Raw genomic sequence first — 14,936 nt, forward strand, 5'->3', positions numbered from 1 at the left:
GTTGCTTCTCAACTGATTTATGCTTTGACATAACATTTAATGTTAATGTGCCACTTATTCTTATTCAAATCTAGCCCTGCTATATTGCAACGACCTCTCAGTGAAGTGTTTATGAAAGTTCCTTGTTCAGTAATGAGATGGAAATCAACTCCCACACAATACAATACAAACTGGTGCGATAGGAGCTGTATAGAAGGGACTCACCCAGCCTGAGATTGCTGCTGATAAAAGCTCAATGAAGATCTGCTGATTTTCCTTTGCTGGCTGAGCTTTCAAATGTTTGTACAAATTGCTCAGGAAAATCAGCTTTGATCTTGGAGACATTAGAGAGAAAAATTTCATCCTAACTCATGTAAAATGCAACAAATATCCAAGGGGAATGAATGTTACATCATAAATATGGAATGAAGCAGTTAAGTGATAATGAACCAAATGTAAATTTACAAGCTTGCAGGAGACAACATCAACCTAATGAATGGTCATCATTCATACAAGGACACTGTACATGCATAAACTATTGAAAGTTCTTAACTCTTGAAATTTGGGAAAGGTTTTCTTCGACATAAATTGTACCAGTCAAGATCAGGCATCAACTTGTAATGGAAGGCGTACGTTGTGTTTGCATTATGAGTGACAAAATGTTGACAACAGAATTAGAATAAAATATTCTTGCTATTTAAACACTGAATCTGCATTAAATACAGTTGGATTGTAATCATAGCAAGAGTCATACTTGAACACTACTAAAGCACGATTAACGGTGATTGAAATTCTCAAAAACCTCTAAAGCTTTAAAAATTTAACATGTTATTCTCGTCTATGAAAGGTGTTACCATAAAGGATGTTATTTTTACATTTCCACTACATCGAGAGAATCTGAAAAACTGACACAGAGAACACATAAAAAACATAATTCGAGTCACTCGGTAGAGATACCTTCTACGATTGCAAAGGCCTCCTGATCTGAAATGAATTCGAACTGGAATGTTTCGATGAAAAAATATGACAGAGCAGTTATTAAATTGAAAGTTGCCTTCTAAGGGGCGCAAATATATTGAAAATTCACAATACCAAACGAACAATCTCACATCTGATACAAGATTATGTTGATAATAATTTCCACAGAGATTCAATTCGTCAAGTCAACTTTTGAAACCTTCGCGAAGTGCAAAGTTTCAGCGATTGATTTTCCAAAATATGGGGCAAGACTTGGTGACCTTCGCAAGCAAAAACCGACCCAAAGCAAGCACCTGAAGAAAGCAAAGCATTTCGTATCGAATAAACCGAGAAAGGATCGATTTTCGCTTACTAGGCACACAGGCAAATACAAAGCACACAACCACGTCATGAAAAATACATGCAAATTGCGACAAACTTTGAAGCCCAACACGGATTCGAACGCAGTCTCGTGGACGTTTTCCTAAATAGAGAGATCTTGTGCGGTACAAAAACAAAAACAGATTACTAGAATTTGCTTCAGGAAGGAGAATAATCCAAGAATGTGACGAAATAAGGCCTGTAGAGAGACGGACATGCATTAATCATAACATCCCTAGTAGAAAGCGATGAAGCAAGCAGATGGCGGTCGTTCAAACAAACACGTTTCTCCTAGACGCGGTTCACTACATTTCGACCGTAATTCCAAGAGGACGATGGCAAAATACACGAGGCTTTGAAAGCAGAAAGCATGGTACAAAATCTAACTGGACAGACAGAAAGATCGACCTTGCAATAAACTTGGCAATCGGAAGAAAGATGCGAATTGAGAACACGATAAATATTTGAACACCACAACGACTGAGAGCGATTGGACACACCTTTCGAATTTAATATATTGAAAGCGCCACAACAATTTCCTTTTCTCGGTTTCAGCGTCAAAAACAATTTCTCAACCGTGCGAGTTTTTTGAAGATCTAATGAAGATGCCTTCCCACCAAAATACCCCATTCCATCCGTCTAGCGACAACCAACATGACTCACACGATTCTGCGAAACGAGTTCAAAATCAACTGTTTTGAAACGCTTAAGAAACGACATGAAAACCAAAAATATAATTTCGAAGGCAAATTTCTACCCTCCAGATCGTCTTAGGTATTTCAAATGACGGTAGAAGAAGTCTTCAGTAAGAACAATCTTATAATTCTTGGTCGTTGAATAAAAAAACAAGTCGATTAAAACAAGATGGCGGACACAAGCACATGTAAGCAAGCGTCCGAAAGGAATAATTTCAACTATTTAAAGACGTAAATATCCTGGATATATCCAAAACTGTACAATATAACGACATCACTTCAACACTTGGTCAGTAAAACTACTTATAGAAACCGAAGTTATCGCATATTGAGGGCAAACCCCTGATTCATTTGAACAATAACATAATTCGAACACAACGCAGCAATGCAAAAATATTACTGACTTAGAGTTACTACAAAGAAGATTCCAAATAGCTCCTTCTATCGAGGTTGAAATGCGCATTTAGTGGAACATCTCTCAACCACTATTTTCAATGAAGTTAACTTTCGTCTTAGGGTAAGGTCAAATTACTAAATCATTTGATATACAAAATTCTCACAGGGCCGAGTCGATTTGCTTTAACACATAGGGGGGGCTGATCATGGATGAAAAACTTCAAGAGAAAAGTAGTGAAGTTCACGTAGGATAAAATCAAGGCATGTCTAGCTCATATGGGCATCTACACTGTCACCAATTCGCTGCCTTTCAGCCAAGGATCTAACTCATAAGAAGGCGTAGATGTCTCCGCCAACCACCGAAGTAGAACTCTCTTAGATCGCCAATATCTTGTTTCACCGCTACATTTTACAAATGTAGCAAGAAAAGTGCTAATAGAAATTATCATAAAGCATAAACCCGATCTCTGAAGCCAGTTGTTCCGGCAATTATTACACATATCAACTTGAAAGTGAGAGCTTGGTGCTGTACATAAACTTATACACACAAACATTCAATGTTGTAAGCTAGAGATAGGTGGCAGTTATTGTGGCAAAAATACTTCCTAGAACGGGTTATGAATACACCATGTCGGAGCAAAATGGTAGAGTACAGAGAGGACTGAAATATGACGCACGAAACTTACCTAACAGCGTCCGTTGAGGGCTGGTCTACAACCACAGTCATCTAACTCGTGCTACTTACACTGGCGTAAAACAAGTTTAATTTCCACCACAAAAAAAACACTGACGCTGGTTCCAACAAACTATAGCCACCCTAAACTTGTAAGAGGGCGTCTGCTCATTCAAATTCCCAAATATAACGCCGTTTGGAGAAGTATTTTCACAAAAAATACAACTCAGTCAACGCCATTTGCAGTTGCTTTTGCTGCTTACGAGAGAAAACGATCTTACAGTGGTTACGCGCATGCGTCTTCACCTGTTGTCACGTGAGACGTTTAGTGACGTCACACAGGAAACACAAAGCGTGGCACGAGGTCGAAGGTGGTGTGATTCTTTTCAAAAAATACTGAAAATCAGGAAATGTTGTGTCAAACAGTTCGCAAGGAAATATCACAGACTTTCCTTTTCAATTAATAGACGATTTTAGCTTCATTTACGAGCTACACGAGGCGATCGGTGACCAAACATGAGTTGTTGTCGAATCTTCAATCAAGTGGAACAGACCTTGTTACAACAATATTCGTATGAATAGGAGTTTTTTAATCGAAAATGTAAAACTGGATTTGGGCAAAACAATGGTTTCCAACTTCAAGTATGCAAATTCGGTGGCGGACAAACAATATACGATGAAAATCAATGGAAATGATTGTTTGCGGGTTAAATTCTCTTTCCTTCAAAAAGTCAATAATTCACAGCCCATCAAACAGATTGGAAACAAAGGATTTTTCAGCGATAATCTCTTCGGCTGCCGCTTCTAAAAATGTCGTGGGGCATCAAATATTGAGATTGTGCTTTCAGATGAATTTATATTTTCCTACCAGATGGTCTGGTTGACTGGTGTTTTAGCGAAATCTGATAATTTTCTTTACTCTCTCGACTCCGTGAACCTTTGGGGTCGAGAATTTTGTTTTATTCTATTCTTTGTATGGTCAAGAATTCTGCGACATCCGGTATTTAAAGCGACGCGACGACATGTTTCTGCAACGTGGCCCTTTTAACGTCAAGTAGGATACGTAGTCTGTTAATCGACAAAGAAACCTTGTGCTAGGTTTCGAAGTTGCGCTCTTCATTTCACTACTGTTTATTTGTACAAAGTTGTACACTAATTTTTCCTTCGTTTGGCCGATCCGCCCCGATAGAATCTTTGGTTTCATGTTTTGTTCTTCACTTGAGGGCATTTTGATACTTGCCAGTGATTTTACGGAGAAGCTAAGATGATTTTTTTACCATACTGGGATTAGAAAATTAAGACACGTCTCACCGAACGAAATCAGCGTTGGTCTTATAGAAGGCAAAGCGGAAACTTGACTTCGCAAACTCCGTAATGCGGGCCGTGAAAATTTGATCGGTTCGATCGGGTTTTTCAGCGACAGCGGTGAGCGAAAAAATCTCTGATATCAAATGATTTAAACGAAAGCAGTCTCTGAAAAGACAACGTGAAGACCACATTTTTTTTTCGAGGTCTTTCGAGCGCAAACGAAAGTTGAAAGAGTTGTAACCTTTCTTTATCGCCAGCTTTCGTTAGCTCTCGAAGGACCGGAGATGCAGTGGTCGTGCTACTCCCAATACCCGAACTTGTCGAATCAGTATTGCAAAGCATCGACAAGGAATAACGAAGGCTTTCTCTCAAACGAAAGGCAAAAACAGGACTGTCCACATTCCGTAAGAACTAAAAGGTTTCGAAGCATATTGAAAGGGTTTCAGTGTTGAACATCAAACTGTATACCCTCGATTTACCTGTTTCCGTGTGGGTGTTGGGAGTGTCATTCTAATTTCATGCCTTATTTTTTTCCTTGTTTCTGTTTCACATAAATTTTCGTTTTTAATACGAAAAATAACTTCGAATTATTTATCCGGAATATGTATGTCATCTTATTTTCAGTTTCGTTGGCCCAGCGACCGGTCGAACGATCTAACGAGTAAAACACTTGTCAGTCTTTTAAGATGGAATGCAGAAGGTTCAATTCTGCGTTATGTTATATTACACTGAGAAATCCTTTTAAAGAGGACAATATACGGTAACGAAGTTCTTCGGTTAAGAGATTAACAACGCAAGCTAACAACGCAAGCTTCATCTTCTCTCATTAAACCGGATCGATATTCAATATAGATATCTGAAGCACAAGTACTGGGACATGAAATCGAGAAAACCGCATGGCTAAATTAAAATCATTATCGTAACAGCATGAAAACTTTTTAGCGACACGAAATGTTTTTATTTAAAATACGGAACCTTCATTAGTTTTGTCGAAGGCATTAGCTATGTAAATCCAGCTGGTGCTGAAATGTCTACAATTTATAACCTGCCAAAAAAACTATAGAAATAAATGAACACTGTTCTTGTCAATGTTCGTAAATTCCAATAATAGGCAATTCGAATAATATTCGACTGACAAACTATAGCATTTGTGATCACCTTTTGATTTGACCGTTATTAAAAGGCTTTTCATCTTTGGAAGTTTTCTTGTCATTTTTCATGTTCACCTGGCTATGAGTTACGTGGTCTTAGCGACCGGAGAGTAAATAAATCGTAATATCATGAAAAACAAATGATTTCCGGCTCAGGATGAGTCAGCAATGTCCTAAGGCACGGTGAATTGTGCCCAAGCCCTACCGGAATACTAACATCAGAAACGAGGCCATGTTTAAACCGTTGGCCAATAGGATGTTTTGAGGAAATGCTTCTTCTCTACTGTCCAATCAACTGTCCTGAATTGTCTCTTTTCTGAGTTATGTTTTTAAATCTTCATTTAAAAAACAAACTAAATCCACTCAAGTTGGGCACTTTTTTTTCCGCAATTGCTATAATATATAATACTTGAACAATAGCGATACAAGTATGAGAACTACTCGTTTAAGTTAAAGAGGAAGATCTATGAGGACCACCAATTAATGCTAAGTAACGCAAAGAGAAAATTAGACTTTTCCTCCTTATTCAAAAAAGACACAAAGAAAATAGAATTTTTAGATCTAATAAACAATCCACAAAACAAAATTGCTATTAATAAATTCCGTCTGGGCAATCATAAATTACACATTGAAACGGGAATATACACGACTCCAAAGACCCCAGTCAATCAAAGAATCTGTTCTTTCTGCCATTCAAATGAAATTGAAGATGAAAAACATGTGATTTTTTGTTGTCCTTCGTATGATAGTTTTCGATTAGAACTTAACAACAAAATCGCAAGAAAGTATCCTTGCTTTGAAAACTTTGATCATAACTCTTAAAGTGTTCTTCCTTTTTCGCAATAACGCTGATCCGTCTATATGTAGACTCATTTCTTCTTTTATATTCCAAATAATGTTCTGTTAAAGACGAAATGATGTTAAATAATTATTGTTACCAAGGGAAGGTACGTTTTTTATTGGGGGGGGGGGGGGGTTGGGCCGGGGTATTTTAGAAATTTTTTGCCAAAAAAGTCGGCCCTCCAACTTTCCAGATTGGATTAATGCATGACGCTTCCTAAAATGCCTAAACAAAAAGGATCTCACCCTTCCCCCACCTCCTCCAACACAAAAACAACCGGAAGTGAAAATAACTGACCGGAAGTGTTGCTCATATAACCGTGTCTGCGCACAAAGCAGTTAATTGCGTGGCGTTGCACGGTGAAAACTTGAAAATGGGCAAGGATGTGCGAGGAATAGAAAGAGGGAAATGTGCTTGTGGAGAATGCCAGGATTTCATGAGGTCAGATGGAGCAACTTGTGGCTCTTGTGGCTGTTTGCCGACTCGCCATTCTAAAATGGATGCCCGCTACTCCTCTGACTCTGTTGGTAGCACATCGGGTGCGGGAACAAGTGAAAGTACAAGTCCAGAGAAGTGGAAAGATGAAGATCTGGGGTGGTTCCCGAACCCAAAGGGCGAATATACTGAGTTCTCATATAGCATTTTGTGAGAAAGGTGAGCTTTATATTGAGTATAGGCGAATGTCGTGTAAAGAGAGAAGTGGCAAACTATGTAAATTTTGCGAGAAGGCTGAGACTACCAGCGCTCCACTTCCAACTCGACGACCATATCCCGACTATGGCAAGCTACCAAACTTCTATTATCTCTCTTGGAGTGCAACTCCCACCGATGGCCGTGAGCCGGATGACTTCCAGCCTCGAGCTTAGATTAAGCGATTGTTTGAGGAAAGTGAGCTAGTCAGTGGGGATGGTGGGGCTATAAGAAGGTTTTCAGATAAATACATTGTCCCCGAAAAACTTGTAGCGGAGCGAGTATGTTGAGCACCTTGCCCAGATAAAAATGCGCAGAGAGAAGAATAAAGAGGAGACTGAAACTGGAGCGAATGGAACGGCTGGACCGGGAGTACAATAACATTGACTGGGTTGGACTGTACAACTCCGATAAGCTGTCGTCGTGGAGGGTGGACGAACTATCCTTGTACTTTTCCCATCACAAGATCACTTTCAACGGGAAGAAAGCTGAAAGAGTCGCAATGATAAAAGCGCACATTGGTAGCTTGCTGTGCAATTTAATGGGGCGTCAACAACCTCGGAAGCCCCCACTCAGAAATTTACAGCAACAAGTGACCTCGTCACTTTCCGAGGTGGAAACTGACTCGCAAAGTGATGTGGTAGATCGAGTTGTCGGTTCAAGCCCGAGTAGCTCAAGTAACGAATCGTTACCGGACACTAATTTTATACCAGAGCCCTGCGCGGAAACATTACCGACGTCAAAATATGGACGAAAGCGGGCACGGGTCGAGAGAGACAATTACGTTACAGTGGGACAAGATAGTTTTTTGACATAATATTTCGACATCTGTTCAAAATGATGTAGATTGATTTAGACTGGTAGCCTTGCTTGTATATATTAGTTTTAGGTTTCTGTACACTTCGCGTGTTTGGTAACAAATAATTACAAGTCAACTAACCGACATGAGTAGTTTTTTCCTTGCCAAAAAAAAAAATCTGTGACCCTCCCCCGGCTGCGTATCAAACAGGTTTGACCCTCCTAATTTGTAAAATATTTACTAATGACCCTCCCCACCGAAGCCCCGACCCACCCCCCCCCCCCCAATAAAAAACGTACCTTCCCTTATTCTTACTTAGGTAATGCCATGTACTACTTATGGAAGTACCCAATAAAGTTGTTGTTGTTGTTGTTGCTATAGAAACTTCAATCGTGTGCACAAAAATCATTTTACGACCTCTCAAGGAAATTTGATTTCAAGATATGCTGGTCTCCGAGTATTATGTTGGCTGCATGATCCGGCGATGGACTGTTTCCTTTAATTTCTCTAACCCATTTGAAATCTACAGAATTTTGCTGTATGTTCAATAGAAGCCACCATCATATTAAATCCACTTTGCCTAGCACGATTTTCGTGATTTGAGTTGCACACGATGATTTTTTTTTCTTTGGAAAATGCATTTGCCTGGGAGATCTGTACACTATGCCAATCTGAAAATAGTAGGTAAAGGCAACAAAGCTGCATAGTATTTTTCACTATACGCGAATGGCTGATTTTATCACCGTGAAACGTACGTTAATCTCGTGATCTCTGACTCAACGGTTCAGTTCGCGTGAACTGTGAAGAACATAGACTTCTTTCCGATATTTGTGATTTAGCCACATATTGCGACTGATTTATTTTGCGATTCCTTTCAGAAACCAAGTTCAGGAAGGTTAATGCCCGTTCTTCGCCGTTTTCAGAAGAAAGATCGACCAAACCATAGCAGAAGGAGGAGGGCGGGAGGCGGAAACTGGCCTCAGTTCGTGTTGTAGCTTCAGTTTTCTTTGTCGGTTCTCAGGACAGAAAAAAAAAAACCGGACTGCCTTTCAGTCTTGCTTCTTCAAACGCCCCTTCAATAGTTGGATAGGCAAGAATCCTCAGCGTAAGAGCAGGATGAAATACTACACGTGACTGGAGAAAATGACTGCTTTATTCTCTAAGTGCTATGGAGGAGGGAAGGGGAAAGGTACCTAAAAAAAAAAAATTAACTTGTCTGCAATCATTCCCACAAAACAAAAGACGGGTGGGCCGTTTTTTTTCCTTTTTTTTTTATACATATATCTTTGCCTTTACCAACATGTCAGGCATCTAAAAGGAGGAATCTAACAGCAATTCTTAAAACATATTTAGTCTTATGTATTTTACATCACAACTCTTAAATAATTTTACCTTGTAATTATATTTCAAAACTTTCTTTACTTCTTTACACATTTTGGTCTTTGTACCAGCTGAACAAATTTTGAGTTGCTTTGCATTACCCACCCACCCCCCGTAAAATAGTGGAATAGTGACCAAGAGTTATGCTTAAATATAACTTTTCTCTTCCCAACAGTTTTGCAAAATAATGAAAACCTGTGATCATTGTGATTCCGGTCCCAAGACTAGTGTTCTTTTCTTTTTTTATGTGAATATTATAGAGTTCATGTGCACAGTTAATGGAAATTATATGCTTTGAATTAAACCCAGTCATCATGGATTTCATTGTTTTTTTAAGAACATTTTCTTTTCTTGTCTGTAAAGTTCCCTTAGGTTTAAAATGAGCTATAGGTTATTATTTTACCTTGATGATGGCCTACTTTAGAAATAATTTGGCTTTCACTCTTTAAATACATATTTGTCTTGTTTGGTGATACACATTTTTTTTGCCAGGAAAAAGCTCATTCTATTTTTTTATCATATGAAACAAATAGAATCTGTTATTATATAGAAAAGGAAAACCTCATAAACATTTACTTTCCATACACATAAACACACGCTTACTACAAAACTACACCTCTTCAGTTGCATGCGATGTATCGTTAAAAATTCAAATCTCAGATGACTTCATATAACATTGCACAAGGTCCTGGTATCTAGTTACATAACAAAGACGCTAAAGTAAAACTGATAAAACAATAGCATTCAAAAATAACATAGCAACAGTGCGAAAGTCAAACTGAAAACAATAACAGTCAAAAACAACAACAGATTAGAATTCAGTTTCACTGTGCAATAGTCATATGATAAAATATTTGTAGCCTCATTTCAAGATTGTGTGACAACAGCCCTAGGGATCTGGAAATAACTCCACTTGCTTTTCGTGTTTATCAGTTGATCTTGTTGAACTTTACTTATTTGGATCGATTCCGAGATCTGTCTCAGCATAGCGTCACCCTGAAACACTCACATGACGTTCATCGTGAAGCCTGGTACGTTACCATCATTTTTCTCATAGGAATGTCTCCATATCACCGAACTTTGTTACCTCTGTTCCACAGCTTGCAGGTGTTCCTTCCTGCAGGTGTATGCACTTCGTGATGTTTCCCCAATTGTATTTATTGCGGCAGAGTTGACATACCAGCTCATAAGTGACACCGGTACTTCGGCAAGGCCCTTTTCCCCCGGTGCTGCAGACCAGACAGTTCATGTTGTTGCATTCATTTTCCCTGAACGGAATTTCAATCAGAATTTTGCAAAGAATCTGTGTTGCTGCCGATCTATTTAGTGGTGTAATGGATCACCTCAATCTCTGTGCAGGGCTCAGCACTTTTCACCTTTTCACTCCCAAGATCTGACTTTTACTTCTCCCTTCTAGCTGCAACACATTTCCTTGAAAATTGGTTATGAGAATTTGGTGTTCAATCAAGGTAACAACTACCTGATAAGTTTAAGTATTCTCATTACCTGTTTGCTGAGTCATGTATGGATATCATAGGGAGAAGTTACAGGTTAATCACTTCTGGGAGCTAAACGGTTAAATTCCTGTCAAGGATTTAGTTGTCATTTCTCTCTCCTAAAAAACACTGTTACTGGAAAGCTAGGAAGTTAATTAACTAAACTCTTTAATTCCTAGAAGTGAATTAACTTGTAACTTCTCATTATGATTCAAATATGTAATTACAAAAACAGTTTGTAAGAAAAGACAAGCTTATCAGTTGAAGGGTGTTATCTAGATAGCACCAAATTCTCCTGTATAATTTCCAAGGCAGTCAGTTGGGAGAGTTACTAATTGGATCACGAGGGTAAAAGGGGTGAATTCTGCTACTTTATTGACATAAAACAGGTTTAGTGCTTGCAGGTCCACATCAGGTCTTCAAATCAACTGGTAAAACTTGTTCAAACTTCAAGTTCATCTGGAATAGAAGAAGTAGGTTCTTGAACCACCAGTTTAGAACTTTCCTCAAAGGCTAAGTTCACCTGTAATGCAAAAGTACATATTTTACTTTAGAAGATGTAACACTTGTTTTTCTTGATAGATATTGAACAAAACAGAAAGAACTGCTTGTATATCAAACAAATTTAGGGCCCCGATTTTATGTTTGAAGATCTCATATACACTTTTTCTGTCTTACACTTGTGGCAAATGATTCTAAAACATCTTTCATTCCTGTGAGTGACAGAGGAAAACTTTCTCCTCAAAATATTGATACAATTTCAAGAAAGAGGAAAAAAGGAAATTATTAAAAATTGTAACACAACCAAAGTAAAGCATGCACCCTGATTGGTCAATTCAGCATCCACTGTTTGCCCATGGGTGTATGCTGCCCACGTGAGCAAATGCAAAAACTAGTTTTCCACAAGCGCTTCTTTTTTTCTGGTCATACAAAATTTGTTAAATGAAAGAAAACTCTATTGCTACAATGTATCAGTGTTATGTTATAAAAAAATGGTAAATGCCACAGTGTACACTATTGAGTTAGGGATGCAACTCTTGCACTTCTTTTGTGCTTAGCAAACTCCTGCATGCATCCATAACTCCATAATGTATGCTGTGGTGTTAACCATTTGTTAAAGGTGATAATTAGTTGATCCAGTGCCAAATACTCCAAAGTATCATCATGAGATTTGCATAGCAGACAGTATGGAGAATTACCAAAGAGATCTTGAAAGTGAAAGGGTTAATGTCACATACTGCAGGGAGAAATTCATCTTTGGTTACTCCCAAGGGTGAAAAGATTAAAGGACTTTGTCAGCTTCTTTGGGGCTGCTCCACATCAGAACCTACCTCTGCCTGAGGATCCTCATAAAGATTTTTGTCTGAGCGATCACTGAAGGCAACAAACTGGGTGTTAATGATACTTTCAAAGTCTCCAATATTCTGTTCTTCTGCATCATCAGCTTCACTGTTTGGATAAGAGTACTGATGTACCAGCTCCCGTTCAAGCCTTCGCTTCCTTCGTACCTTCTGCACATGACGAACCTTAGACAAAACCAAAATATTATTATTTTTTCTGGATAGTTTATTTTATAATTTGTAAATTCTACATAAATATCTCTGTTACATCCCTCTCTTCTTTTTTTTTTTTTTAAAGAGAAAATGATAACTTCAATAAATTCAACCCCTTTTCTATTTAGTATGATACACAGTTTGTAGGCAATTATTACTGCCAAAATGTATATGTTGATTGTGATTCACATCCCTGGATTCTAAAACTTTGATTGCTCAGCAGCTCATTGAGCTCAATTTCAATAACAACAATACTGGAGCTTAGAGGATGAATATCTTGCATCACTAACTAAAATAGGGTATCTGGTAGAGGGGTCCTAAAAAAAGCTGGTAACAAGTGGTGTATCACTTGCTATAAGACCTCTCACCACTGTCTGTTTCGCATGCGATCAGGTTCTCATGTTTGGGTTTGCCTAACTACCTCATTTCCAAGCACAGCTGCCTGTTGCACTGTTGGCAGCCACTTACAAAAAAAAGTTATTGAAACCCTTGCTAGTGTCATAAATATCGGATCATGTTTACTGTAGCTACACTCAACTGGTAATATCAGTCAATATATTGTTCGAGAGTCAGTCTATACTTGGCTGATATGTCTACTGACCCTTGATCAACACCTGATTGACATTTTGGTTGACAGTCAGTTGATAGTTAGCCGATACTCATTCTGGACTTGGTCAATAGTTGGTTGATATATTAGTTGAGATGTATGTTGCCGATGTAGCTTTTAGCTCACCCATACCTGACCAATATTTCACCAATACTTAGCCAACACCTTGCCAATACCTCACCAACACCCCACCCATACCTCATGACACCGTGCCAATACCTTGCCAACAATTCATGGAGTATCAGTGCACATGCATTCTTTCCCCAAAGATTTTTGAGTAAAAGAGAGATTGCTTGCAGTCTAGCCTCGCACTAAAACATTTTCCTCTAACACACGATAGCATTAACTGACAAAATTAACTGACAACTGTTAAATAGGCACGCTTGATCCTGGCTCAACACAAGTGATATTCAACTGACAGTTGACCGACATACCACAGACAGTTGACCGACATACCATAGACAGTTGACCAATATACCACCTAGAATATGACTGATACTTGATCAAGATGTGTTTATGAAATATCAACCAACACTCAACCAACACTTGTCTGATAGTTGGTCACTATATTGACTGACTATCGCCTGATTGTCAACCGACTATCAGCCAACTAGCAACAACGTATCAACCGAGTGTCTACCGCCATTTCGAGTGGGTACTGACCGACTCTCAACTAATATTTCGACCAATATATATCAATTGAGAAATACCTACTGTAATAGTAAACATGATCCTAAATATCTTTTAGACTTACCAAACAGTATGTGATCATGATGGTCAACAAACATCCCACTGGTATGAGAATGTAACCAAGTAGTTTCATGCGAAAATGATGCTTCTTTGGATGAAGTTTAGTTGGCAAAACAGTTGACAAGGTGTAATTTTCTGTTATAGTTCTAGGGTCTGTTAGTTCTGCAGAACTTAGGGGAGTCTTAACAGTTGTAGTGATGTTTGTGCTGGAGACATTTGTTTTCCTGTCTTGAAATCCTGTACCCAATAAATTCCCTTGTGTCTGGGTTGTTGGAAAAGTCAAGGGTGATGTCACCTGCTTAATAGTGTTTGTCATTGTGATGACTGGATCTGTCTGTAGTTTATTGCTTGTAAAGTTGTTTAGTCTTGAGTTATTCCGGTTTGATGACTCTGATAAGTTTTTACTCTCTGTAAGTTGAATACCATTCCCCGCATCTTTACTAAATGACGATATTGGCATTCCATGCCCTAAATAAGGAAAAAAAAAACTTCTCAGTAAAAAGTTAATTTACACATAAAACATGGGTGTAATCACTTTTTAAAGGAACGAGTAACCACTGACTACCAGCATAAGATGTTATACATCGTGATCAGTCACTGATAACCTCTTCAAGGTAACTGAAGGGGACAGTTGGTCCGAAGCAGTGTTTTCGAGACAACCGGAAATTTTGTTTCGAAAATTCATCACAATGCATAATGTATCACGATCATTTGACAAACTCCTCTTTGCTCGCTTTATTAAAATTGAAGTAGTTTGAAATTCAAAGTGTGAAAGTGAAACCTAACCAACCGTTGAACCCTGTTCAGGAAAATGTGTACCTTGCGTAAGATTTGGAGCGAGACTGCAGCTAGATTTAATTACATATAAGCAACAAGTAATCTGTTATGATCAAGCACAATTTCTGCAAAACTGATTGCAAACAAATGAATAAAATTTTCAGAGCCAAATTACAGTTTTCTCGTGAAGGAAGGATAATCTTCAAAATGTTCGCTAACCTGTTTTCAACACTGCTACGACGTACAAGAAGGAAAGTAAGCTCAACTTCACAACGATAATTTTACGCATGTTCTGTTTTCATGGCCGCGTAAGGCGAAATCTCGCAGATGTCATCACCCAGAATCCTCACCGCTTGTTAAAATGATCGCAGATAGATCTCGATTAATGCTTTCAATACCTTAAGTAGATAAATTCCCTGCTCAAAGGCGGGAAAATTAACTCGCATCGACTGAAAAACTCTCGAACCTTTCTGAACTCTCGGATCCGTGTCTTCCTCCTGAAT

At 38.5% G+C, this 14,936-nt stretch overlaps 2 protein-coding genes and 2 long non-coding RNA genes across 9 annotated transcripts in view; 2 read left to right on the top strand and 2 right to left on the bottom strand.

Moving 5' to 3' along the window:
- The window catches only part of LOC148729862 (uncharacterized), an 867-nt gene extending 179 nt beyond the window's left edge, over positions 1–688 (top strand). Inside the window, exon 2 of the long non-coding RNA XR_016002008.1 lies at positions 75–688. This is a non-coding gene — a long non-coding RNA (uncharacterized LOC148729862). The remainder of the gene's footprint in view (positions 1–74) is intronic.
- Positions 1–5,567, bottom strand: part of LOC111335647 (uncharacterized) — a 24,013-nt gene extending 18,446 nt beyond the window's left edge. For 2 of the 4 annotated variants that reach the window (XM_088761971.1, XM_088761970.1), the window contains exon 1: positions 3,095–3,331. In XM_088761971.1, coding sequence (XP_088618097.1) covers positions 3,095–3,135 — 41 coding nt within the window. In that variant the 5' untranslated portion in view covers positions 3,136–3,331. Of the gene's footprint in view, positions 1–3,094; positions 3,344–5,547 lie in introns of those variants that run through there. The other 2 variants (XM_088761969.1, XM_022941630.2) reach the window with 2 other exon arrangements.
- Positions 1,134–9,569, top strand: LOC148729863 (uncharacterized). 3 transcript variants are annotated; one of them, XR_016002006.1, is made up of 2 exons: positions 1,134–2,529; positions 8,749–9,569. It is a non-coding gene; the product is annotated as an uncharacterized LOC148729863 (long non-coding RNA). The 3 variants fall into 3 exon arrangements; XR_016002005.1 differs by lacking the exon at positions 1,134–2,529 and adding an exon at positions 3,506–4,506; XR_016002004.1 differs by lacking the exon at positions 1,134–2,529 and adding an exon at positions 6,638–7,035.
- Positions 9,006–14,924, bottom strand: LOC111335652 (uncharacterized). The gene is made up of 4 exons (XM_022941638.2): positions 14,653–14,924; positions 13,661–14,124; positions 12,078–12,272; positions 9,006–11,269 (listed from the first exon to the last, which is right to left on the bottom strand). Exons 1-4 carry the CDS (start codon positions 14,720–14,722, stop codon positions 11,189–11,191), a joined length of 810 nt encoding a protein of 269 aa, XP_022797373.2. The 5' UTR covers positions 14,723–14,924; the 3' UTR covers positions 9,006–11,188.
- Between the last annotated feature and the right edge of the window lie 12 nt (positions 14,925–14,936).

This window comes from Stylophora pistillata, chromosome 5 (genome assembly GCF_964205215.1).
Source record: "Stylophora pistillata chromosome 5, jaStyPist1.2, whole genome shotgun sequence".
In the NCBI taxonomy this organism is placed as follows: domain Eukaryota; kingdom Metazoa; phylum Cnidaria; class Anthozoa; order Scleractinia; family Pocilloporidae; genus Stylophora; species Stylophora pistillata.

Bases quoted from the DNA above. Each gene is read 5' to 3' on its own strand.
- LOC111335652 (XM_022941638.2), bottom strand. From the start codon at position 14,722: ATGCGTAAAATTATCGTTGTGAAGTTGAGCTTACTTTCCTTCTTGTAC. The intron at 12,273-13,660 runs GTAAGTCTAAAA...GTTTTGTCTAAG, and splicing joins TCATGATCACATACTGTTTG to GTTCGTCATGTGCAGAAGGT. The intron at 11,270-12,077 runs GTAGGTTCTGAT...TTTGCATTACAG, and splicing joins ATGAGGATCCTCAGGCAGAG to GTGAACTTAGCCTTTGAGGA.